The 24,134-nt window shown below is 47.5% G+C and overlaps 2 protein-coding genes across 2 annotated transcripts; both read right to left on the minus strand.

Annotated features, from left to right (window-relative positions):
* Positions 1-352: 352 nt before the first annotated feature.
* Cyp2d1 (cytochrome P450, family 2, subfamily d, polypeptide 1) lies at positions 353-4,757 on the minus strand. Its single transcript, NM_153313.2, has 9 exons — positions 4,518-4,757; positions 3,385-3,556; positions 2,988-3,140; positions 2,737-2,897; positions 1,935-2,111; positions 1,610-1,751; positions 1,222-1,409; positions 698-839; positions 353-600 (listed from the first exon to the last, which is right to left on the minus strand). Exons 1-9 carry the CDS (start codon positions 4,704-4,706, stop codon positions 410-412), a joined length of 1,515 nt encoding a protein of 504 aa, NP_695225.1. The 5' UTR covers positions 4,707-4,757; the 3' UTR covers positions 353-409.
* A 4,354-nt stretch (positions 4,758-9,111) lies between these two features.
* Cyp2d3 (cytochrome P450, family 2, subfamily d, polypeptide 3) lies at positions 9,112-13,469 on the minus strand. The gene is made up of 9 exons (NM_173093.1): positions 13,226-13,469; positions 12,198-12,369; positions 11,785-11,937; positions 11,543-11,703; positions 10,717-10,893; positions 10,436-10,577; positions 10,032-10,219; positions 9,461-9,602; positions 9,112-9,360 (listed from the first exon to the last, which is right to left on the minus strand). Exons 1-9 carry the CDS (start codon positions 13,412-13,414, stop codon positions 9,182-9,184), a joined length of 1,503 nt encoding a protein of 500 aa, NP_775116.1. The 5' UTR covers positions 13,415-13,469; the 3' UTR covers positions 9,112-9,181.
* Between the last annotated feature and the right edge of the window lie 10,665 nt (positions 13,470-24,134).

Genomic DNA, 24,134 nt, shown 5'->3' on the forward strand with positions numbered 1-24,134 from the left:
CATTTTCATTTTCTTCCTTGCTTCTCCCTTTCTCCCTCCCTCCTTCCTGTCTGTCTTCTTTGCACTTCCTCTTCAAAGCTCTGGTTTCGTTTCACCAGGCTGTCCGTGTTGTATAGCCCAGGCTGACCTAGGCCTTGCTGTATATCCCAGGAAAGCTCCACATACATGATCCTCCTGATTTGGGCTCTTGAGTGCTGAACCTGCAGCCTGTGCCCATGGACCAGGCTTAGCACACGGCACAGCACTCACGTTGTCTCTAGAGAGGAATGAGGCCGGTGGCAAAGGTTGGTTGGAGACGGTGGTGTGAGGACCCAGCAGAGACAGGGCTGGGGTGAAGAAGAAAACAGCAGCAGCCAAAAGACTGGTTTATTAAACGTGGCTCAGCTTGCCCTGTAGAGCTGGACTGGAATTAGAGTCCTTGCTCCCGTACCACAGCACAGAGCTGGTAGGGCAAGGGGGCAACTGGAAAAGCAAAGAAGCCATGGGTGCTGGGCCGGGGCTGTCCGACGGGCACGGAGAAGCTGAAGCGCTGCAGGAGGCAGGTGAAGAAGAGGAAGAGCTCCATGCGGGCCAGGGGCTCCCCAAGGCATGCTCTGCGGCCTGTGGGTGGGACAGGGGCTCAGTCTGGGGCCTGATTGGAGCTCCACCCTCCCTGTCACCCTGGGAATCGACAGGGAGTCAGGCCCCCCAGAGGTACCTGCTGAGAATGGCATGAAGGCCTCATGCTTCACAAAGTTGCCCTGGGCATCCAGGAAGTGTTCTGGATGGAAGCGGTGGGGCTTCTCCCAGACGGTCTCATCCTTCAGCACGGACGACAGGTTGATGATGAGGGTCGTCCCCTGGCAGAAGGCACAGGGCATGAAGATGGACAGGGGTGGCACTGCCGAGACCCTGGTGCCCAGGATCACACGCATAACTTCTTTCCTGCACACACTGGGTTCCCTCATTCAACCTCAACCACAGAGCCTCCCAGCACCTTCGAGGACCCTGTAACAGAACTACCATGGGTGGTCACCCTGGCCATTATCCCTGTGTGCAGCACTCCGCGTGTACTTTGGACATTTTCGTTTGACAATTCTCTTTGTTTGAAGACTCCATGGCTGCAGCCTGCATGCACTCTGGTTCTTGTGAGCACATTAGGAATAGGATGCAGTGGTCTTGAGCTCTCCTGTCCTTGTTTGATAGTGGGTCTTGATGGAATTGTGACAGGTTCATGCCTACCTTGGGGATGACGAAGTCCTGCACTTCAATGTCACAACTCGTGATGCGTGGCAAATTCAATGGAGCAATGTCCCCAAAGCGCTGTACCTCATGGATGACAGCATTGGTGTAGGGCATGTGGGCCTGGTCTGTCATCTCTGGACACCGCACCTGCCCTATGACCTCATCAATCTCTTGTTGGACTCTGCCTGGAGGGACAGCATCTCCTCAGTGAAACAGCCACTGGGGACTTCCATGTCTTACAACCATGCTAAGGGCTGAGTCCATGAGAGAAAGATACCAGTGAGCAGCACTGGAGTTTGGGTTAAGTTAGCTCTGAGAGCCACAAGGGTCTCAAGTCATCTGGAGAGTGTGCCTCTACCTCCCTCCCAGCCCCAGCCAGGCTCACGCTGCACATCCGGGTATAGAATCATGAGCAGTAGGGCCCAGGTCAGTGTGGTGGCGGTGGTCACCATCCCTGCAGTGAACAGGTCAACTACCACCATGCGTAGGTTCTCATCATTAAAGCTGCTCTCAGGATTCCCCTTGGCCTGGCCAGGCAGAAAGGATGGGCTCAGTAGGGAGAGGAAGTCCCAACATGGCCTCCCAATGTCCCCAGGGCAGCCCAGGGGCTGAGACACTTGGTGATACACAAGACCCCATCCCTCTGGCCTCACAGCTCACAGGGCCTCAGCCCCTGGCCCCTGGCTCCATTTCCTTGGGCTGCCAATCACCTTCTCCACCTCAGCCAGGAAGGCATCAGTCAGATTTCGGGGTGGCTGGGCAGGGTCCCAGGTGGTCCTGTTCTCAGCCAGCAGGTTATCCAGTAAGGCCATGAAGGTCTTCTGACCTTGGAAGACCTTGTCAGCCAGCCCTGGGATGCGCAGCAGTGCTGGGAACGTGTTAAGAACCTTTGAGAGACACAGAGGGAAGTCTCAGAGCTTCCTCTTCACAAAATCAGTTATTAGTGAATCATGATCGTGTATGGGGCTCCTGTGCCTCGGTGTGTGGGAACAAGTGATGGGACAATGTGTAGAGTCCACTGTCTCTATCCTACCTGGGTCCCTGACATCAAACTCGGGTGGCAGGCTTGCTTGCCCGGATCCTTCCCCACTCACCATTTGGTTGGCCCCTCGGTGCTAGGGATGCTGGGTACTCACCTGGACCAGGCTCAGGTGTCAGCCTCCTTCCCAGAGCCTGTTTGTTCCCACCCATCACCTGCCTCCTCCTCAACTGTTAAATTTGCAAGCGCCACCTACAGGCTCTCACAGCCCCAGCTGAATAGAAGGACTATTCTACCCCAGGGACAAGCGCTGACTTTCCGTCTCTCAGGCACAAAGAGGGCCCATGTCTCTCCCTTTCTGGAATTCCTGATCTTGATTCACTTCTCCACTCCTGTCATCCAACAGTTGTCAACAGGCCTGTCCTCCTGTAGTTCACTCCCAGAAGGCCTCTCCCACAGCCTTGGCACACAGCTTCTCCCAGCGAAGAAGGACCGCACACAAGTGGCTCTGTAGGCTGCCCTGAATCTCTCACCTCAGGAATGAAACCAGAGACTTCTGTCAAACTCTCTTCCACTAGTTTCACCATCCTGATGAGGTAAGGGTCTTCATATTCAAAGCGACGGGCAAAAATGAGGGATGCGATCACATTACACAAGGCTTTGTTCAGCATGGCCTTGGGATTGATGGACTGCCCTGGGAGTGGAGATGGAGTGGAGATACAAGCAAATCAATGGACTGCCCATATCTCCCTGTGCACACCTGCATTCCTCACCCATCACCCACCAGCCTGGGCAGTGAAGGCATCACAGAGGTGGCCGGCCTCCTTGGTCACCCACTCCTCCAGGGATTTCTTGCCCATGCCGAAGGTGCGCAGGGTGGACACAGAGAATCGCCTCTGCTCTCGCCACTCAGGCCCGTAAGATGCAAGGATCACACCTGCAAACACATCTGTGTGTGACCAAGGATGCCGAGCTACTCTGCCTCCTGCTCTCCCCAGTTCTCTTCTCTGGTCCGTCCTGGCCATGAGCTAACCCAGGCCAGCACATGCCTTCTGGGCTGTCGTCCTGGGCTTCAGTGACTTTTCCTTGAGTATCACATTCCCACCCACACTGATGCCCATGCTTCCTCTGCTCCTTGCCATATCTCTGAAACGATCTCCACCCTCCCCATGGCCTTTCACCTTGGGATCTGGGCTTCACACCCAGGCACTTAAAGATGGGCACTGGAGGGCGGTCAGCAGTGTCCTCTCCATGAGTCACCAGCACTTCCTGCACCGCTTTCAGTCTGTTGACAATGACCATGGGCTTCCAACCCTTCTGCAGGCTGAACACGTCACCATAGCGGTGTTGAAGCTGAAGTAGAGGGACAGAGCACATAGGAAGGGGAGGTCCTGACAGATCATAGAACCAGGCTCAGTACAACATTGTCAAAGTGTGAGTGTGCACTCTCTCTCTCTCTCTCTCTCTCTCTCTCTCTCTCTCTCTCTCTCTCTCTTTGTCTCTCTCTCTGTCTCTCTGTTTTGTGTTTGTATATGCGAACGTGAATGTATGTGTGTGTGCGTGTTTTGTGTACATTTACCCATGCATGTTTGTATATGTGAATGTGAATGTGTGTGTACGTGTGTGTGTCCGTGAGTATGTGTGTGTATGTGTGTCCGTGTGTATGAGTGTGTGTCTGTGTGTGTTTATACATGTACATTTGTGTGTATATATTGCTTATCGTCATACCTTGGTCCTCATATATCCTGGAAAAATGTTCTTCAGTGAGTTTCATCCCCAGCCTGAGGATGCCTACCACTGTGGCCTCTTACCTTTTAAGTGCAGCAAAGGAATCACAGTAGATGGGACACCCCAGCTGTGACCTTGCCAGAGCAAGAAAAATATTCTGGGACATCTTAGCCTCTCTGCCCACATGAAGAAACTCTGGTTCACTGAGATGGACAGGGAGACCATAGAACACAGAGTACCAAGAGATTCAGGCAGGCACACGCCCTCTCTCTGCTCAGAGTCCTGACTGGCACGGTGTAGTAGACCTCACAGCACCTCCTCTCTGAAAGGATCCTAAGGGAACTGGGACCTCTATGGCTGCTGTCCTGTCCAAATAGACTGAACACTGCTGTCTCATCCCCCTTCACCTCCTGGATTTTGACCCCCTGAGACTTTGCCCTAGAAATTTCCAGTGGCTGCCACAAAAACATTGCTAAGCCTCCCCCCTCTTGGGGACCCGGATCCCTGCCTGACTTGTGGCTCAACCCCCACTATTTGCCACTTTGGACACAATAACCCCAGGCATCACCACCACTAAGTCCCTCACCTTGTAGAGGCTGTATGGCATGTTACTGAGGTCCACCTGCAGCAGGTTGCCCAGCACAGGCCACGGCACAGGGCCTGGAGGGTAGCGAGAAGTCCAGCGATGGCGCCGGTGCATCAGGTCCACCAGTAATATGAAGATGACTGTGAATATGGCCATGGACCACAGGCCAGTCCCATTCAGCAGCTCCATGGCTGCCTTGCTGCTGCCCAGGCTCCCAAAGACAAATGACCAACACTTAACACAGCACCTAGAATCAGGAAGTCCCCAGCTTGGAGCCTGTCCACTTATAAAGGAGTTCCGGGGTTGTCCTTTGTCCTCTGCCTCCAGTGCCAATCTTGTGTTTTGTTTGGCCAAGTGTAGGGAGGGGTCGGTGACGTTCAGTTCCTACCAGAGCTGAGCATTGTGATTCTGTTGGGCTGAGCACGGTAGGCAGATGTCCAGTGGACCCCTGCTTCAAAATGGATGGTCTGATCATTGCCTGTGGAACAATCGTCTGGTATGCTACCCATGCAGAGCCGAGGGAGCTTGAGAACATTGCCTTAGAGAGGAATGAGACCTTCTAGACCTTAATGGAGCTCTTGGTCGGCAGGACATGAGGGGTGACTGCCATCCAGTCCGTGGCTTTTCTGGGTGTGTGTGCAGTGGGAGGATGTCTCCTGCCTTGAGGAAAAGAGGGTGGAGCACATATAGGCGAGGGAAAGGCAGTGGGGGAAGGCAGGTAGAGCTCCTATGGCTCGGGAAGGGCCAGGGGAGAGGGAAGCCCTAGTCCCTGTGGGTGAGTGAGGCCCAGTGTGGCAGGGCAGCTGGAGCATGTGCCACGTTCAGTACACATCTGTGGTCATCCAGTTGGTCAGGCAGCAAGACACACAACATGGGATTTCTCAGATCCAGTGAGAGGGAGCTTAGAAATGGTCTAAGAATCTTGAGGAGTCCCTAAGTTGGTCCAGGATGTTACATGCTGGCCTCTGAGTCTTATTCGCCCTCTGTTTCATGGTGGGTTAGTCTCTCCTGGCAACAGTCTTCCACATGGAGAGAGGTAAGGTAACTGCAAAAGAAATCGGACAACTTGAGGTGAACGCAAACAGTATAACACAATAACCACAAAATGGACCATCAAGTCTCCTGCCCATCCAAAAGGTTAACGGTGTGACTAGCATGCTCCCAACCCTGGGTTCAACCCATAGGCCCAGAAAAACACATGCACAGAAAAGCCAGAAGAAGAAACAACCAGACTGGATCCGGACTGGCGTCTTTGTGTTTCTATTGCTGGGATCCCACAGAACCGTGGGAGGAAAGGGTTTGTTTCAGCTTAGAGTTTATAATGCCATCCCTTAGGGGAGACAGAGACTGCCACCTAAGGCAGCAACCAATGCAGAGACCAGGGAGGACTCCTGGATGATCGCTGGTCAGTCTTGTTTCTTATATCATTCCTGACTCCCTGCCCACCCATGGTGGTCACCCACAGGACACTGTGCCCTCCCAGAGCACCCATCAACCAAGAAAATGAATGCACCACAGGCCAGACTGCTGGGGGCATCTTCTCAATCTTGCATCTCTCTTCCCAGAGGACTCTAGTTTGTGTCCTGCTGATAGGACTGGCACAAGCAGAGACAGCAGGCGGTGTGTGTGTGTGCGTGTGTATGCATGCGTGCTTATGACAGTTCACAAGGACGTTAAGAAGAGGACCCCTCGGTGGATGATGTGGGAGGAGTTGGGGGAGCAAAGGAATAGTAAAAATACATCATACAGGAAACCATTTATTTAGCCAGAGGGTGGTGGTGTGTGTCTTTAATTCCAGCACTCAGGAGGCATAGGTACACAGATCTGAGTTTGAGGCTGGCTTGGTCTACAGAGTGAGTTCTAAAACAGCCATGGCTACACAACAAAATTCTGTCTCAAAAAAAACAAACAAACAAACAACAAAACAAAACAAATAAATAATAAGAGTCCCTACACCCATACAATTCCTTCAAAAGCAGAGAGGAGAAGGGCCCCATGGCTGTTTGCGTCAATGATGTAGCCCAATGGTAAAGCGTTTGTATATAGCACTTTTAAGGCCAGGCGTTGAAGGCTGCCTGTCCATTTATTTGGGTCTCAGCCCCATGGGCAGGCACAAGATGGCTTCTTTCCCATTCAAGGTTAATCAGATGCCAAGGCAGGGCCATGCAGGAGCAGGGGAAAGGGCTCCTCAAACCCTGCCTGTTCCTCCTTTGTGCCAGGCCTGCATTCTCTGCCCTCTTGTGGCTACTGAGAGACAGCTCAGCCCATAGGACTGACCTTCACTACCCACAGCATCCCTGGATGATGGACTGGGACCCTAGAACCTGGAAAAATGGTGACATCTGTAGTGTGGCTACTGGGCAGGGCTGTGGAGCGTGCACCCTCTTGGTTCTATTGGGGGGATGTCAGATTGTAGAGCGGTTCCGGAAAGCAGTAAAGATGATCCAAAACACGCAGAAAAAAGGAAGGAGAAAAACCTCCAAAGGAACAGTCGATCTAAGTAAGGACAGTAAGGAGCCACGGCGCGTGCTCCAGCAAAGCTGCTTCTGACACCACATCCAGGGGGCAGCGGTCAGGGGGGTGCAGACATGTTCCAGGGAGTTGAGGGCTCGCTGGGGAGGCACAAAGGCCTGAGTTCAGATCCTAGCACCTATGCACACCTTGGTATGATGCTGTGTGAGAGTAACCACGGCACTGGGGGCAGGGACTGGTGCATCCTGGGAACTCCTTGGCCAGCCAGTCTACCTGAAAGGATGAACTTCATGTTCTCAAATAGTAAATGTGAAGGGCGCATTGGAAGACACGTGACATTGACTTCTGGTGTCCTCACGTAGGTGCACAGGCCGTAGCATCATTGTGTGTGTGTGTGTGTGTGTGTGTGTGTGTGTGTGTGTATTTGTGTGCGTGTGTGCGCATGTGCATGCAGACATATATATACACACACATACATACACACACACACCAAACATACAGGCACATATGTTGGCACACACAGACAGAAACATATATACGTACATGAACACACACAGATACACCCACACAGAGACACATGCCGAAACACTATAAACAGAGATGGACACACATACATAACTCATGCACATACAGATACTGTCACACAGAGACAGACTCTTGATCACACAGGTACAATACGCATATGGACACATGCATATTCACACATGCACACACAGACATATGTATACATGCATGGATTCATAGCATATACACATGGCAATGGACACAAACTTACCCAACACATACACACACACGCCCACACACACATGTACCTATGCCACGCATGCCTACATAATACACACATGAGCACACACACAAATACACTCTTGGGTATGGTGCACTTGAGTGTTCTGACTGAGAGTACAGAAGGCCCTGGGGTCGATCCCCAACACCACAGGAAATCCAATGGTAACACTGGTGAATATTAGTGATGCCTGACTGAAATAAAACAAAACGACGCTCAGATGAACGCGTCAACCTGCCTGGTGTGGCAGGGAGTGTGGCCAGGGCCGCAGAACAACCTCAGCTGGGGGAGCTCTGTCTGCACATTCCAGGACAAGGGCCTGAGTCCTGTCAGGCTGAGGGAGACCTTGCCTGAGAGCCCTGACACGCTGACAGCAGTGTCTCTGCACAGCTGGGGCTGAGGGCTGTGTGGCACCATTTACACCCGCAACAAGGGTTTGGGCAAGTGGACCCCTGGTTACCTGAGTGTGACTTAGAGCTTGTGGAGACGGGGTAGCCATGGGGTGCTCATCTCTGTGGCACCCACCAAGCCCCTGGACAGTGAGGCTCACTGAAGTCCCCTGTGGGATGTGTCCTCAGCCTGAGTCACACTGGTGACTGGGAGTCCAACCCTCTGACACATCTGACAGACAGCTGTGAGTGTGCCAGACACCCTGAGCTCTGCTGTCACTTTGCCTGCTGCTGCTTTTCTTCTGTTATTTCTCTGCAGTCACCACTGTGAGGACAGCAGCCTTCCTGTCCCTGGGAGCCTTTCCAGGCACTCATGGCACCACAGGGTCTTGGGGACCACCATGTCATGTCTGCAGACAGGAGCAGTGCTGAGTCTTAGTGGAAGCCTGTTATATCTGTCCTTGAGACCCATGGAGACCTGGCCTCTGCCTGCAGTGTGTCACCAACCCCATTACCCCGGAAGGATCTTTATGGATGGCACATGGTCGGAGTCAATCCTGAACATCAGTGTCTTCCTTCCTTTCTTCCTTTTCTTTCCAGCACCCCTGTTCTCTTGCTCCTCTGCTCTCTGTTCTTTCTTGCTTAGTTTTTCCTTTATGCTCCTGCCTTTACTTGTGTTCATGAAACAGTGTCTTTTTATGATGTGTATGCTAGCAGTCCTAAACCTTGCTTTATACCCCAGGCTAGCCCCAAACTTGCCAAACTCTAGTCTCGGGTTCTCAAGTACTGAAACTGGAGGCTATGACTCTGTACTAAACGGATGTTACCCATTTCTCATAACACTCAAGTTGTCCCCAAAGGAAGGATCCAGAGAAGGCCAAGGTGTGGTCCAGACCTTTCTCTGAGGACTGAACACAGACGGGGATGAGATTTTGAATGAGAAGAGAAGTGGCAGCCACAGAACTGTTTTAATCTGTGTATGACACTAAGGTAGAGGCTGGACTAGAATTTCTTTCCTTCTAACGTTTGAATGCACAGAGCTGGTAGGGGGAAGGGCTAAGGAGAAAGGCAAAGACACCATAGTCGCTGGGCCGGGGCTGTCCAGTGGGCACGGAGAAGCTGAAGCGTTGCAGGAGGCAGGTGAAGAAGAGGAAGAGCTCCATGCGGGCCAGGGGCTCCCCCAGGCATGCTCTGCGGCCTGTGGTGGGACAGGAGCTCAGTCAGTCTGGGGCTTGATTGGAGCTCCACCCTCCCAGCCACCCTGGGAATAGACAGGGAGTCAGCCCCCCCAGAGGTACCTGCTGAGAATGGCATGAAGGCCTCATGCTTCACAAAGTTGCCCTGGGCATCCAGGAAGTGTTCAGGGTGGAATCGGAGGGGCTTCTCCCAGACAGTCTCATCCTTCAGCACTGAGGACAGGTTGGGGATGAGGGTTGTCCCCTGGCAGAAGGCACATGGTTTGGACATGGACAGGGTGTGACTTCCTAGACTGTAGTCACCATGTTCACAGGCACTTCTACCTTACACACTGGATCCTTTCTTGTAAACCCAGACCTAGTAGCTTCTCAGCTCTCATTAATGCTATGACAGGGATATGTGACAAGTGACAGATGTATACACGGTGTCACATGTCTTTGTGGGTCGTGGCTGTTATAACCACTCTGTCATATTTTCCCTTGCTTGCCCTTCTAGCTGTGGCTTCCAGTGTACAGCTGTCGCTCTTGTTTCTCCTCCCATACTTCCCAGGGGAAGTTGGTTCTGTGGAGTTGAGGATTGGGTTGTGTAAAGTCCAGTTCTTCTTACCTGAGCAGCTCAGGCCACTGGGTAGCTGGCAACACTGACTTAGACACTGGGGGGACCCAGGCTTACCTTAGGGATAAGGAAGCCCTGCACTTCAATGTCACGAGAAGTCTTGTGTGGCAAATTCATTGGGACAATGTCTGCAAAGCGCTGCACCTCATGGATGACAGCATTGGTGAACGGCATGTGGGCCTGGTCTGCCATCTCTGGATGCCGCACCTGCCCTATGACCTCATCGATTTCCTGTTGTACTCGGCCTGGAAGGACAGCATCCGCTCAGTTAACGAACAGCAGAGGGTTCCCCTTTCCCTCCACTACCTCTATGATAAGACTGGATCCATGGGAGTAAGGTGGCCACCATCCTTGCTGGAGTCTGGGTCAAACCAGTGGTGGGAGCCACAAGTGTCCCAAGTAAGCTGAAAGAGTGTGCCCTCCCCTCCCCCTCCTTTCTTCCCTTCCCCGGCCAGGCTTACACTGCACATCCGGATGCAGGATCATGAGCAGCAGGGCCCAGGTTAGAGTGATAGAAGTAGTCACCATCCCAGCACCAAACAGGTCATTGACCACCAGACGTAGATTTGCATCATTGAAACTACTCTCAGGGTTCCCCTTGGCCTGGGCCAGAATGAGGCAATAGACTCAGTGCAGGGAGTGGACAGCCACCATGATACCATCCTGATGACTCCAGGTGGTGACACTTGAGTGTCACTGGGTTATCGACAACAGCATGGACACATAGTCCATAGTCTCTCACCTTCTCTATCTCAGCCAGAAAGGCATCAGTCAGGTCTCGAGGTGGCTGGTCAGGGTCCCAAGTCTTCTTGTGCTCAGTCACCAGGTTATCCACCATGGTGAGAAATGTCTTTTGCCCAGGGAAGACTTTGTCAGCTAACCCTGGGATGCGCAGGAGAACTGGGAACATGTTCAAAACCTGTGACAACCATAGAAAGTGCTGCCTTTAATTTAATGACTTGAGTAAATAAGATTTCTATTAATAATAATCATCGTCGTGTCAATGTGTGTTTGTGTATACATGTTGTGAGGAGTGCTGTTGCCACAACCAAGATGTTGAGTCCGGGATAAACATCCGGAGTCTGTTCTCACCTTATACATGGCTCCCAGCAAGGAAGCACAAGCGTCATGCTTGCCTGGCAAGCACCTTCACCCTCAGACCATCTCTCTGGCCCCTGCATACATGGGCTTAGTGCTGATCTCAGCCAGGCTCCGTTTCCAGCCTCCCCCATGGTGGACTCAGGACCTATTTGTTCCCACCCATCACCTGACTCCTCCTTAGTCCTAGCCTTCATTCTCTAGTAGCCCGTGGTATCAAAAAGGATATTTGGAAAAGCCCACAGTTGTTAGTGGCTTCCATGTGTGCAAAGGGACCAGGTTCTCACCTTCTAGGAGCCCTGACCTTGGTTTACGTCCTCCCTGCATCCCTCCCGCATTGCTGCAGGCTTGCCAAGTTCCAGGATTCTAATCCTGTGGTTTGCACTTCTAGATGTCTCCTTTCCAAATCCCCTGCCTACAGCCTCCTCTGGGAAGATGGACAGCACAGAAGGCCGCCCTTGTTCTCCTACCTCAGGAAACAAGCCAGTTTGCTCTCCCATGCTTTCTTTCAATATTTTTAGCACCTTGATGAAATCAGGGTCTCCATAGTCGAAGCGGCGGGCATAAATGAGAGATGCAATTACATTGCACACAGCCTTGTTCAGGAGGGTGTAAGGATCGAGGGGCCGCCCTGGGGAGTGGAGATGCAAGAAAAAGTCAAGATACTGTTCCCGTTTCCCTATCCCCACTTGCAGTCCACACCATCACCCACCTGCCTCAGCGGTGAGGGCATCACAGAGGTGGCTGGCCTCGTCTGTCACCCACTGCTCCAGGGATTTCTTGCCCACACCGAAGTTGCGCAGGGTGGACACAGAGAATCGCCTCTGCTCTCGCCACTCAGGCCCGTAAGGTGCAAGCACCACACCTGCAGACACATCTGTGTGTGACCAAGGACACCTGGCTGTGCTGCCCTCTCCACCCTTCATTTCTCTGCTCTTCGGAAATCAGTGTCCCCCATAAGCTCACCCTTCCCCCCAAACACAGCTTTCCCACCCTCCGGCATGCTAACGAGGCTCCATAATGGATTCCAGGGACTTTTTCTTGGTTTGCTTAACTCCAGACTCCTCTGCTCACTGCCCCCCTTTCTGGCCCTGATTCCATCTCTGCCCCCACACAGCCTTTTGCCTTTAGCTTTGTGCCCATAGCCTATATGTTGAAAGATGGGCATTTCAGGGCGGTCAGCAGTGTCCTCTCCACAGGTCACCAGCAGTTCCTGCACTGCCTTCAGTCCATTGATCACCACCACTGGCTTCCAACCCATCTGTAGGCTGAACACGTCACCATAGCGGTTTTGAAGCTGAAGTAGAGGGACAGAGCACATAGGAAGTGGAGGTCCTCACAGATCATAGAACCAGACTCACTCTGCAAACATGGGGAAGGTTTTCAGTGTGCACATGCAGGTTCCAGTGCCTATATGTGTGTGTGAGCATGTTTGTGTGCACGTCTGTGTGTGTGTGTGTATCTGTATGTGTATGTGTGTCTGTATGTATGTGTGTGTATGTATGGTGTGCATGTGTGTGTGTGTGTGTGTGTGTGTGTGTGTGTGTTGCGTGTAATTGAACATGTTCTCATATATCCTGGGAAAATTCTCTTCACTGGGCTCCATTCCCAGCCTGAGGATGCCTACCACTGTGGCCTCTTATCTTTTAATTGCAACAAAGAAATCACAGTAGATGGGACACCCCAGCCAAGACCCTGGCAGAGTTGGAAAACTGTCCTGGGACACCTTAGCACGTCCGCACACGTAAAGAAATTCTGGGACCCCAAGATGGGCAGTGAGGCCAGAGAGTACATAGTAGCAAAAGACTCAGGCAGCCACAGCCCCCTCCGACTGGTGCCCTGACTGAAATGCTATAGTAGACCTTGCACCACACTAAGACATTGTCTTTGACAGGATCATAAGGGACTTGGGAACTCCATGCCTGCTGCCTTCTTCAACAAGACTTGAATGCTGCTGTCACATCCTGCTTCACCTCCTGGACTTTGCCCCCAAAACCTTTTGCCCTAGAAAGTCCTATTGGCTTCCAACCAAAACTTGCTAAAGCTGTTTTCTTGTGGGTACACAGGTCCCCATCTAACCTGTGCCTCAACCCCCACTATGTGCCACTTTTGACAACATAACCTCGGTCACCATCCACCACTAAATCCCTCACCTTGTACATGCTGTATGGCATGTTACAGAGGTCCACCTGCAGCAGGTTGCCCAGCACAGGCCACGGCACAGGGCCTGGAGGGTAGCGAGAAGTCCAGCGCTGGCGCCGGTGCATCAGGTCCACCAGTAATATGAAGATGACTGTGAATATGGCCATGGGCCACAGGCCAGTCCCAGCCAGCAGCTCCATGTCTGCCCCGCTGCTGCCCAGGCTACCAAAGACCACTGGCCAACACTCAATACAGCACCTAGGATCAGGGAGTCCCAATCTTGGAGCCTGTCCCCTTATAAAGGAGAGCCAGGGTTGTCCTTTGTCCTCTGCCTCCAGGGCCAATCCTGTGTTTTGTTTGGTCAAGTGTAGGGAGGGGCCAGTGAGGTTCACTTCTTTCCAGAGCTGAGCATTGTGATTCTGTTGGGCTGAGCATGGTAGGCAGATGTCCAGTGGACCCCTGCTTCAAGACGGATGGTCTGATCATTGCCTGTGGAACAATCATCTGGTATGCTACCCATGCAGAGCCGAGGGAACTTGAGAACATTGCCTTAGAGAGGAATGAGACCTTCTAGACCTTAATGGAGCTCTTTGTCGGAGGGGCATGAGGGGCGACTGCCATCCAGTCCGTGGCTTTTCTGGGTGTGTGCAGTGGGAGGATGTCTCCTGCCTTGAGGAAAAGAGGGTGGAGCACCTATAGGCAAGGGAAGGGCAGTGGGGGGAAGGCAGGTAGAGCTCCTACGGCAGAGGAAGGGCCAGGGGAGAGGGAAGCCCTAGTCCCTGTGGGTGAGTGAGGCCCAGTGTGGTAGGGCAGCTGGAGCATGTGCCATCTTCAGTGCACATCTGTGGTCATCCAGTTGGTCAGGCAGCAAGACGCACAGCATGGGATTTCTCAGACTCAGTGTGAGGAAACAGAAATGGTCTGAGAATCTTGGGGGACTGTGAGATCCTGATTGGACCTCTTCTAGGACCTCTTGAATGAGACTCACGGAGACACTGATCGATGCAATAGCAAGAGGAGTTTAATTCTGACATGTCAGGGTCCTCCCACTTCAAGGGGAGATAACCCTGAGCAGACTCTGACACGAAGTTATATACCTTGCCAATAATTGGGGCAGAAATCAAACAATTAGTTACTACACAGGGTATTATTCATGGGGCAAAGTGACCTCCAAGCTGACTCGTGATCAGTGGTCCATTCTGGACATTCCAGGTGGGACAGTTGGGATGCAAGGGGAGGTCAGTTGGGAGTCACAGGTAGCTTTGTTTGACAGTTTGGTTTGCAGGCGCTTCGAGAACTAACTACTCCCTGGAAGGGAAGGATCTTTGTGCTTAGAGGTTTGAGGTGGAACTTTCCCACTGGCTTTAGATTGCCCCCCAACTCTGGTTCTTTCAGGGCCACTAAGTTGGGCCAGGTTCTTGTCACATGCTGGCTTCTGTCCCTTATTTACCCTCTGTTTCTTGTTAGGTCAATCTCTCCTGGCAGCAGTCTTCCTTATGGAGATAGGTAAGATACTTTCCTCCTCATGCCTGAGGCCTGTGGTCAGGGTAGGCAGCCATAAGGAGAACAGAAAGATGACTTCTGAGCCTTCTAACAAATGATACCTGTTTTGGATACTGCTGGGCACACCACACATGCCATACCACCATTCACTAGGGATCCTGGTCAGAAAGGGGATTAGGGAGACAACGTGCTCAGATCACTGACAGAGTCAGGCTGCTGGGCTCCTCTTGGTTGAATCCCGGACAATTGCAGAGTAACTTCAGGTGCCTGGTGCTTAGACCTGCGTGTCAGTGATGGGACAACATTTTTGTCCCCTCATCTCTACCTATCTGTAGACATACATGACATGGTCAAAGGGAAGCAGCTGGGTTGACTCGGTGCTGGACCCAGTGGGGGATGGGCCCACTCAGGCTGGATTTTAAGTTTGCAGTTCTCTGAGGCTGGACCAAGACACCCTTGTTCTTTGATATTATCAAAAGCGTTCTGTTTTTCCAACTTTTTCACTGCCTAAGCTTGGCTATCCTGGAACTTGCTCTGTACACTGACTTTGAACTAAGAGATCTGTATGGCTGTCCCTATGCAGTATGATGAAAGGTGTGCTCTACCAAGCCTGGATTTAATGTTTTTTTTCACTAGAACTTTCTCTTTACTTGGATGGCCTTGAACTCAGAGATCTGCTTGTCTTTGCCTCCTGGGATAAAGGCTGGTACTACCATGCCAAATCCAAATTTACCTGGGTACAATCTTGCCCAAGGTCATTACTCCCTTAATTCAATTTAATATCCTAGAACATAGGATTCAGCTCCATTTCACTTTTTGGTGTCCCTTTCATCTTCAAACCACATATTTTATATTTTAATTTTCTCAATTTGCTGTGTTTGTTTAAAGTGCACTTCATAAGATTTAAAGAGAGAACGAAGGTTCTAGTTGGCCCCTTTGAGATTGGCTTTGTGAATGTAATTAATATAAATCTCTTTACCTTAGTCTCAGGTACACTCTTGAGACAAGGACAGAAAGAAGTCACGTTCTTCAATGAAATACTACAGAAACAGTCTCTAGGCCACATACTGAAATTCTTCCCCAGTGAATCATCTTGGGGCAGGTCTACACACTTCAAATCAATCTCAGTAAAAAAGTCTTTCATATTCCTACTAGGACAGCCCATTAAGTCACACTTAAAGCTTTCCACTTTAAAGCTTTCAAAATCAAAAATCCTCAAATCCACATTCTTCCAGACAAAAGCATGGTCAGGCCTTTCCCACAATTCCCCACTCCTGGAACTAACTTCTGCGTATATAGGGTTTTGTTTTGTTTTGTTTGTTTGTTTGTTTGTTTGTTTTTTTCGGAGCTGGGGACTGAACCCAGGGCCTTGCACTTGCTAGGCAAACGCTCTACCACTGAGCTAAATCCCCAACCCCGTATATAGGGTTTTACTGCTGTGAACAGACACTACGAAAAAGACACATCTTACAAAGGACAACATTTAAGTTGAATGGCTTAGAAGTTCAGCAGTTCACTCCATCCATAGGTGTGAGCATGGCATCTAGGCAGGCATGATGCTGAGAGTTCTACATCTTCATCTGAAGGCTGCTAGTGGATGACTGTATTCCAGGCAGCTAGGATGAGGTTCTTAAAGCCATTTACCTACTCTAATAGTGCAACTCCCTGTGCCAAGCATATATAAACCATCACATCACCTCTTCAGGCAGGACTAAAACAGGCTGTAGAATAAGGGGAAGATATGTTTGATAATGCCCTGTGTATGAAGCAGAGGGCCTGTTAGATACCACACTCCAATTCCTTTTAATCAGCTAACTGAACTAAAAATTGCCTGTGCTCAGCATGGAGCTACTGCCCCATTCACCACGCCTATGATAGATGGCCTGTCCACAGAGGCTCTTCTGCCTGCAGACTGGAAACAGTTAGCTCCTGCATGTTTGGAAGGAGGACATTATTTGTTATGGAAAGTGGAATTGTTTCAAAAATGCCAGCAGACAGCCGAGTTAAATGGTATAGCTCACAATTGTGTTACTTAAAAGATGTTAGCAGGATTCAATATCAAGAAATACAGAATCAGTTATGTTTTAATCCTGGCACATATTCGCAAATTGGCACTGCCGCTCACAGGGCTTTCAATACTTTGCCTACTAAAGGGCATTTGTCCCAAGATATCCAGCAATAAGGCAGTAACCTGATGAGACTGTTCAGGAGTTTGTTGATAAGTTGATGAAAGCAAGAGGAATAATATTTGGAGATGCTAATGCTGGAATACTTTTAGCAAAGCAACTGGCATATGAGAAATCAAACATAGCCTCCCATAAGACTTTACAGAAAGACTGGATCTATTAAAGACTCTATTGACAGTCTTCTGACATTGGTCCCTGTTATGTCCAGGATGTGGCCATGGACACTGCATTAAAGGGAAAAACTAGACAAGTTTTGTTTCAACTGTCGGGAAAAGAAAGAGGAGAATTAGTGGGTATCCTTGAGGTTGTTTTAGGTGTAGACAGATAGGGCACCAAGTGAGAAACTGTTCAAAAATAACTAAGGAAAATAGTAATGAGGAAAAAAAAACCAGAGGTCTGTCCTAGATGCAAGAGAAGGAAACATTGAGCTAACGAATTCAGGTTTAAGAGAGATGACTTAGGAAATTCTCTCCCTCAGAAGGATGGTTGAGGGTGCCAGCCCCAGGCCCCAAACAAGCTTATGGAGCACTGCAGTTCATTTCTCAACAAAACAATCCTTTTAGACTAATTTCTTAGCCACCCCAGGCAGTGCAAGACCCCAGTCCCTCCATCTACACAGTATTCCTGAAATGGCGATGCAAGCTCACACTACTGGAAAATATAATCCATATTTTGAGGACCTATAGGATTTTTACTAGGGAAAAGCAGGACCACTGCATTAGTATGAATGATTGGCCCAGGAATTGTAGACACAGATTATCCTGGGGGAAATTAAAATTATGACTTTTTCACCTACCCATATGTCTGTCATTCAACCTGGACAGAGAATTGCTCAATTACTTTTTATACCTTTGCTATGACAAAAAAAGAAAGTAAAAACAAATATTTGAGGAGCAAAAGGACTTGGCTATTCAGATGTTTATTGGGTCTAAGTGATAAAAACTGAAAGACCTGAGCTCTCTTTAAGATTGAATGGAAAAAATTTACAGAGCTACTGGACACAGGAGCAGATGTATGTGTAGAATCTTCTATTCACTAGCCTGGATCTTGGCCTAAAAAAACCCCCATTACTCTCTTACAAGGGATAGGACAAAGTCAGAGTCCTGAGCAAAGCAGGGATCTCTTACATTGGGAAGATGAGGAAGGCCACCAAGGACATTTTCAACCTTACATTGTTTCGTCCCTACCTATTAATTTGTGGGAAGAGATATAATGCAGGACATGAGAGTCTTTTTATATAGTCCAAAGAACAAAGTTCACAACAAATGTGTGATTGTGGTTATTTGCTTAACCAAGGATTAGGAAGACAAAATCTTGGAAAATAAGAACACAATGTAGTTACCCCCAGAGAAGGAAAAACGGGCCTACGGTATTTTTAGTGGATGCTATTGACAAGCCTGCATTCTATGCAGATAAAACTACTTGGAAAAGTGATGTTCCTGTATGGGTGCACAGTGGTCTCTTTCTTACTTTAGAAAATATTCTGACCTCTCTCTCCACAGCATGCAGGAGCAATTGCACACTGGCTGTATTGAACATTGCAATTGCCCCTAGAGCTCACCTATATTTGTAATTAAGAAAAAAATCAAGCAAGAGGGGATTATCACAAGATTTACAAAAGGTTAACGAACCTATGAAACTTATGGGAGCATTACAACCTGGGAGCTTACCAACCCTGGCTGCCATCCAAAAAAATACATGTAAAATTATTATAGATTTAAAGGATCGTTTTTATACTATTGCTGTGCATCCCAATAATTATAAAAGGTTGGCATTTATTGTGCCACCTTCTAGTTTTAATGAACACATGAAGCGATATTATTGGAAAGTTTTGCCTCAGGAAATGACTAATAGCCCTACCTTATGTCAAAAGTGCATTGCTGTTTCAATACAAGAAGTTAGGACTTTGTATCCTTTTGTGTATTTTATTCATTATATGGATGATATGTTGTTAGCTGAACCCTGTGAAGACATTTTCCTATGTGCCTTGCTCTTATACAATAAGTTTTAAAATCTTGGGGATTAGTTGTTGCTTCAGAAAATATTCAAAGGCAATATTCTTTTGAATATTTGGCAAAATATTTATGTCCTAAATATACTATAGCATAGAAAACTCAAATAAGAAAAGACAATCTACTTTAAATGATTTTCAAAACCTTCTAATCGACGTTAATTGGCTAAGACCTCACCTTAAGCTCACCATAGGAGAGCTTAAGCTTTTGTTTGATTTTCTCAAGGGGGAAATGAATCCTTGCTCCTCTGCACAGGTCACGACTCAGGGACAAAATAGCTTGACAGAAAGTAGAGGAAGCAATTATTCAACAGCAGATGCAGTATATAGACTATGGTCAATTGTTGGCTATTTGCATTCCTGCTACTTCTCATGCACCCACATCAGTTCTTTGACAGAAGGGATCATTAATGTGGATTAATCTTTCTTCATCACCAAAGAAAGTTTTAACGCCCTTTTATGAGGCTGGTGCTATGTTAATACAAAATTGTAGGATAGAGTGAAGTAAGTATTTTGGAAAAGAACCTGATGAAGTATTTATTCCTTAATCCATGCCATAATTTAATTGGTCATGCAGAATTCTGGTATTTGGCCTATTGCTCTTACTATGTGAAAGACAAATTGTTACAATTTGTTTCTACACATCCTTTTGTATGTCCTTCCAGTTTACACATGCAGCATGGAGAGACATGCTTACTGTATTTCCAGATGGCTTATCTATTGAGAAAGTGGCATATGTATTTGGATCACATGTTCATTCACTTGAGTTTTCCCACCACCCCAACCTCAGTACAAATAATTGGATTGCATGGTGTAGCTACTCTTTGAAATGCTGAAAAATCAAGCCTTTAACTTCTATATTGGTAGCCAATACACAGTTCATGGTTTACGATTGCTTGAAACTATTCCTTTTTCAGGTACTGCTAATTGTCAAATTTTGCAGTTATTTATACAACAACAATTTAATTTAAGAGAACTTACTGTTCCTTCCTTTATAGTACATTTAAGAGTTCATACTTGACTGTCCAGTCCCCTTAGTGAGGGCAGTTCCACAGCAGATTTACATACCAGGCAGATTGTAGGCTTTACACGGGAACAGTGAGCCAAATATTCTCATTCTTTACACCATCAAAATAGTAATGGCTTGAGACTACAATTTGGTATTTCTAGGGAATGTGCAAGCCAAATTGTAAAGACTTGTCCTGAATGTCCTCAATTTCTTCCTATACCACATAATGGTGTTAGTCCTTTGGGACTCATACCAAATCAATTGTGGCAAATGGGTGTTACTCGTATTCCTGATTTTTCAAAATTAAAATATGTACATGTGAGTATTGATACCTTCTCAGGCTTTCTTATCGCAATTGTTTTAACAGGAGTGGCAATTAGATATATAATTACTCATTACCTATGCTGTTTTTCTAGGCTGGGAATTCCAAATCAGACTAAAACAGAAAATGGAACTGGCTATTAGAATAAAGAATTTGAATTTCTGTCAATAATTCAATATTACTCATATTACTGGGACTCCTTATTATCCTCAATGACAAGGCATTATGCATTGGCCCCGTGATCATTAAGACGAGATCTTCATAAAATAAAATAGGAGGAATTTCCCCATATACCACAACATTATTTAAATAATTCTCTTTTTATTTAAAATTTTAAAATCTGGACGCTTATGGATGCTCAGCTGCTGAACACCTTTGTCATCCTCACACTTCCACCACTGACACTTTAGAGAAATGCATGGCTCCTATGACAGCCCAATGGCATGGACCTGACCCTGTAGTCACATGGGCAGGAGGGGATGTTTGTGCTTTATCACAGGAAAAAAATGGGGGGAGGTGGTAGGCAGAGAGGCTGGTGCAACAAATGGAACAATTCCATCATCCCGCTGATTCCCTTACTGATGGTGATGAGGGTTCCTGCACTCAGTGAGGTCTACTGAGCCTGTGTTCCTGACCACTGATTTATCCAGCAGTGTGGTCCAGACCAGAGATTCTCCTGCTTGGCTCTTCCTGGATAAAGGGGTCAACTTACAATAAGACCATCATTTTCAATGCATTTGGTGATGGGATTTCTGTTTGCTTTGTCAAGAGTAGTAAGGGTATATTTCTGTGTTTCCTTAAAATTGGAATCTTTTATTAATTGGTCATGTTAAAACTACTTTTGTTTCTTCTACGGTATTTAATGTAAGTTGCATTGATTGTAAACTTTCTACTTGTGATAATGTGTTGAAATCTGGCAAGTCTGTTATGGTGTCTATTAATCAGCTTTTGTTATACTGGCTGTGAGTATTACAGGACCTTGGCATTCTGAATGAAAGCTTGCAGATACTGGAAGAAGTGAGTCAGACTTTAAACAGAAGCAAGAGGTTAGTGGGCTTGATTATTGCTGGTGTAAGAGCTTTGATTACATTACTAGCTAGAATCACTATTGCTGTGACATAGACGTGAAGACAGCTCCTTTTGATAATAATTTAGGAAAAATAGTTACTAATGCTCTGAGTATTCACCAAGATTTAGACAGACATTTGGAACAGTGACTTGATCCTCTTTATAATATTGTTCAAATTATTGGAGAGGAGGTTCAGAGTGTCATGCTATATATCAATTGATTTGTGCTACTTCTTTTTTTTTTTTTTTTTTTTTTTTTTGGTTCTTTTTTTCGGAGCTGGGGACCGAACCCAGGGCCTTGCGCTTCCTAGGTAAGCGCTCTACCACTGAGCTAAATCCCCAGCCCCGATTTGTGCTACTTCTAAAGTTTACAGTGAGAGTTACTGTAATTGGGAGAAAATTCAAAGAGTCTTGGAGTGTATTTGGCATAATTCTAAGACCTCTCTGGACATTTTAACTTTGCATACTGAAATTATGAATATACAGAATGCTGCTCCACTGAGTTTTGATGCTGTGGATATCACTGACAGAATGATCAATGGCTTAACATCAATATTTTACCTTTGTCAAGCTTCAAGAAAGGCTTATATAGCTTGATCTTGTTAACCCTATTTGTCCTGAGAATATTTTCATTCCTGCACATTGTGACAAAACCTATCTTTTACAACATCAACATGTTGACAGCCAAAATACATGACTTGAAACTAAAAGTGGATCCTAAAACAGAGTGGGTAATTTAATAAGCTGGCAGTCAAGATAACCTAAGACATAAATTCAACACTTTTGGAAATGCACATTCCAAGATGGGTAAGGAAGGCATTTCTGTCAGAACAACCTGAGACAGATGCAATCTTACATTTGAAATTTAAAAATGGGAAATGTGGATAGTTATGGGGATGCCCCTTGTAATTTGGCAAACAATTCTCACTGGGTTCAAGGAAGTAGGCTCAGATAAGAATATTCACATTGGAACTAAGAACAAGGGTCATGATAAATTCAGCCTAGGGATGTCTGGCATTCCTGTTATCTTGATCATCCTCAAAAGCCCCTAGAAATGGTGACCAGGGGGATTTGTTTATTGCCTTATTTGATCTATTTGTTTATTACCTTGCTTGATTGTAGGATGATGTCACAGGTGAGGCAGGTACAAGATAGAAGGAGGCCTGTCATTGGAGGAGAAGGAAGGATGGGCGGGAGAGAAGTTTGTAGGAAGATCAGGAGACTAGGGGAGAGAGGAGGAGAAGAGGAGACGGAGAGAGGGGAGAGAAGCCATGGCAGGTGATGTTAAGATTCTGCTCTGTGTATTTACAGGTTGTTATCAATGTTCCTAAGGGATGGATGGTACCTGGCTTTGTATGTTTAAGTGGGCAATTATATCTTATCAATTGGATCTAAGATTACTGTGTCGTGTGTTCTTTTATGTGAGGGTTTGAGTGTAGGAAAGTGTGTGGCTGGGCTGTGTTTCCACCAAGATATTTAGCAGATATCTTGGGGCACCGCGGCGCGAACCTAGCGGGGTAAAAGACAACTACTCTTTTTTACATTTATATTTTTACAACAACACTTGATTACTTTGCCTTTGATCTAAGTACTGACCCTAACCTATGCAAGTACCTAGAGTGGAATAAGCTGACTGGAAAAAAATATACCTGCTTCAGCCTCAGCACGGGCTGGAGTCATGTTATAATGTTGTCTAATTCTCTTTTTTCTTTTTAATCCTCACTCCCTTTCTTGAGACCCTGCTGACTGCCTGAGCTAGCTTGGTCACTCATTTGATTCCATTTAATATTCATGAACAGAAGATTTAGCTCCATTTCACCTCCTGGTGCCCCTTTAATGCACAAACCATATATTTTATACGTTCTTTCTCAGCTCGCTGTGCTTGTTAAAAAGATTCTTCCTGAGATTTAACCAGAGAACAAAGTTTCTGTTGGGCTCTTTTGAGATTTCCTTTTTCAATGTAATTAATATAAATCTCTTTACCTTAGACTCGTAGTTGCTTCAGACAAGGACAGAAAGCAGCCACCTTCTTCACCAAAATAACGAGATGATTACATCACCACTGCTCTCACCTTACAAGCTTATAATGTGGGAAGAAGACACATGTACACTCACAGTCTGGCTCTAACCAATAAGACCCAGCTGTTCTGCTCTGCGTTACCCACATTCCTCCATTTGAGTAGGTTCCTCTGCATCAAGTACCCCCCATGAGTTCTCCATAATGCTGTGGCCAAACACTAGCACATGTCCTTTGTGTTCTTCCTTGAAATCAGTGACTGTGGCTTGATGACCAGATCATGTAGCACCGCAAGTTAGCACTAATCTGTTGCTTCCTATGTCCCAGGCCCCTCTCTGACCAACCAAGGCCCACATGAGCTCTTGACTTCAGAGCTGGGCACGAAGCCTAGATTGTTTGTACCAGAGTCGTCTGCAGTGTGCATTGATCAGGGCCTCTACCTAAAAGACACCTGCAAGGGGGACACATCTCTCCACTGTTGAATTAAATAGGGCCAGAGGTCAGAATATCTCCAAAACAAACAAACAAACAAACAAACAAAAAACCAAACAAACAAAAATGCCCATCAGACTTCAAGAACTAGGCTGCGTACACAAGACTCCATGTGTGCGTGTTTGGTACTTATTATACCCAGGTCCTCACAAGTGTTGGACAAATGCTTTATCACTGGTCTACATCCACAGCCTGATATCTAGACCTTGTGGCTAGCAATGTCACATCTTCTAAATCACCTCAGATATGACTACCCAGCTGTGACCTTAGCAGGGCTTGAAAACTGACATTGGGCCTCTTAGCCTCCTACTA

The sequence above is a fragment of the Rattus norvegicus genome, chromosome 7, assembly GCF_036323735.1.
Source record: "Rattus norvegicus strain BN/NHsdMcwi chromosome 7, GRCr8, whole genome shotgun sequence".
NCBI classification, from domain to species: domain Eukaryota; kingdom Metazoa; phylum Chordata; class Mammalia; order Rodentia; family Muridae; genus Rattus; species Rattus norvegicus.

What these genes read in the sequence shown, in the direction of transcription:
- Cyp2d1 (NM_153313.2), bottom strand. Translation starts at nt 4,706, where the DNA reads ATGGAGCTGCTGAATGGGACTGGCCTGTGGTCCATGGCCATATTCACA. An exon ending in TGCCTTCACTGCCCAGGCTG is followed by an intron (nt 2,898 to 2,987) that starts GTGGGTGATGGG and finishes CTCCACTCCCAG; the next exon opens with GGCAGTCCATCAATCCCAAG. An exon ending in AGGACTTCGTCATCCCCAAG is followed by an intron (nt 840 to 1,221) that starts GTAGGCATGAAC and finishes GCCTTCTGCCAG; the next exon opens with GGGACGACCCTCATCATCAA.
- Cyp2d3 (NM_173093.1), bottom strand. Translation starts at nt 13,414, where the DNA reads ATGGAGCTGCTGGCTGGGACTGGCCTGTGGCCCATGGCCATATTCACA. An exon ending in TGCCCTCACCGCTGAGGCAG is followed by an intron (nt 11,704 to 11,784) that starts GTGGGTGATGGT and finishes TCCACTCCCCAG; the next exon opens with GGCGGCCCCTCGATCCTTAC. An exon ending in CCTGCATCCGGATGTGCAGT is followed by an intron (nt 10,220 to 10,435) that starts GTAAGCCTGGCC and finishes CTGTCCTTCCAG; the next exon opens with GCCGAGTACAACAGGAAATC.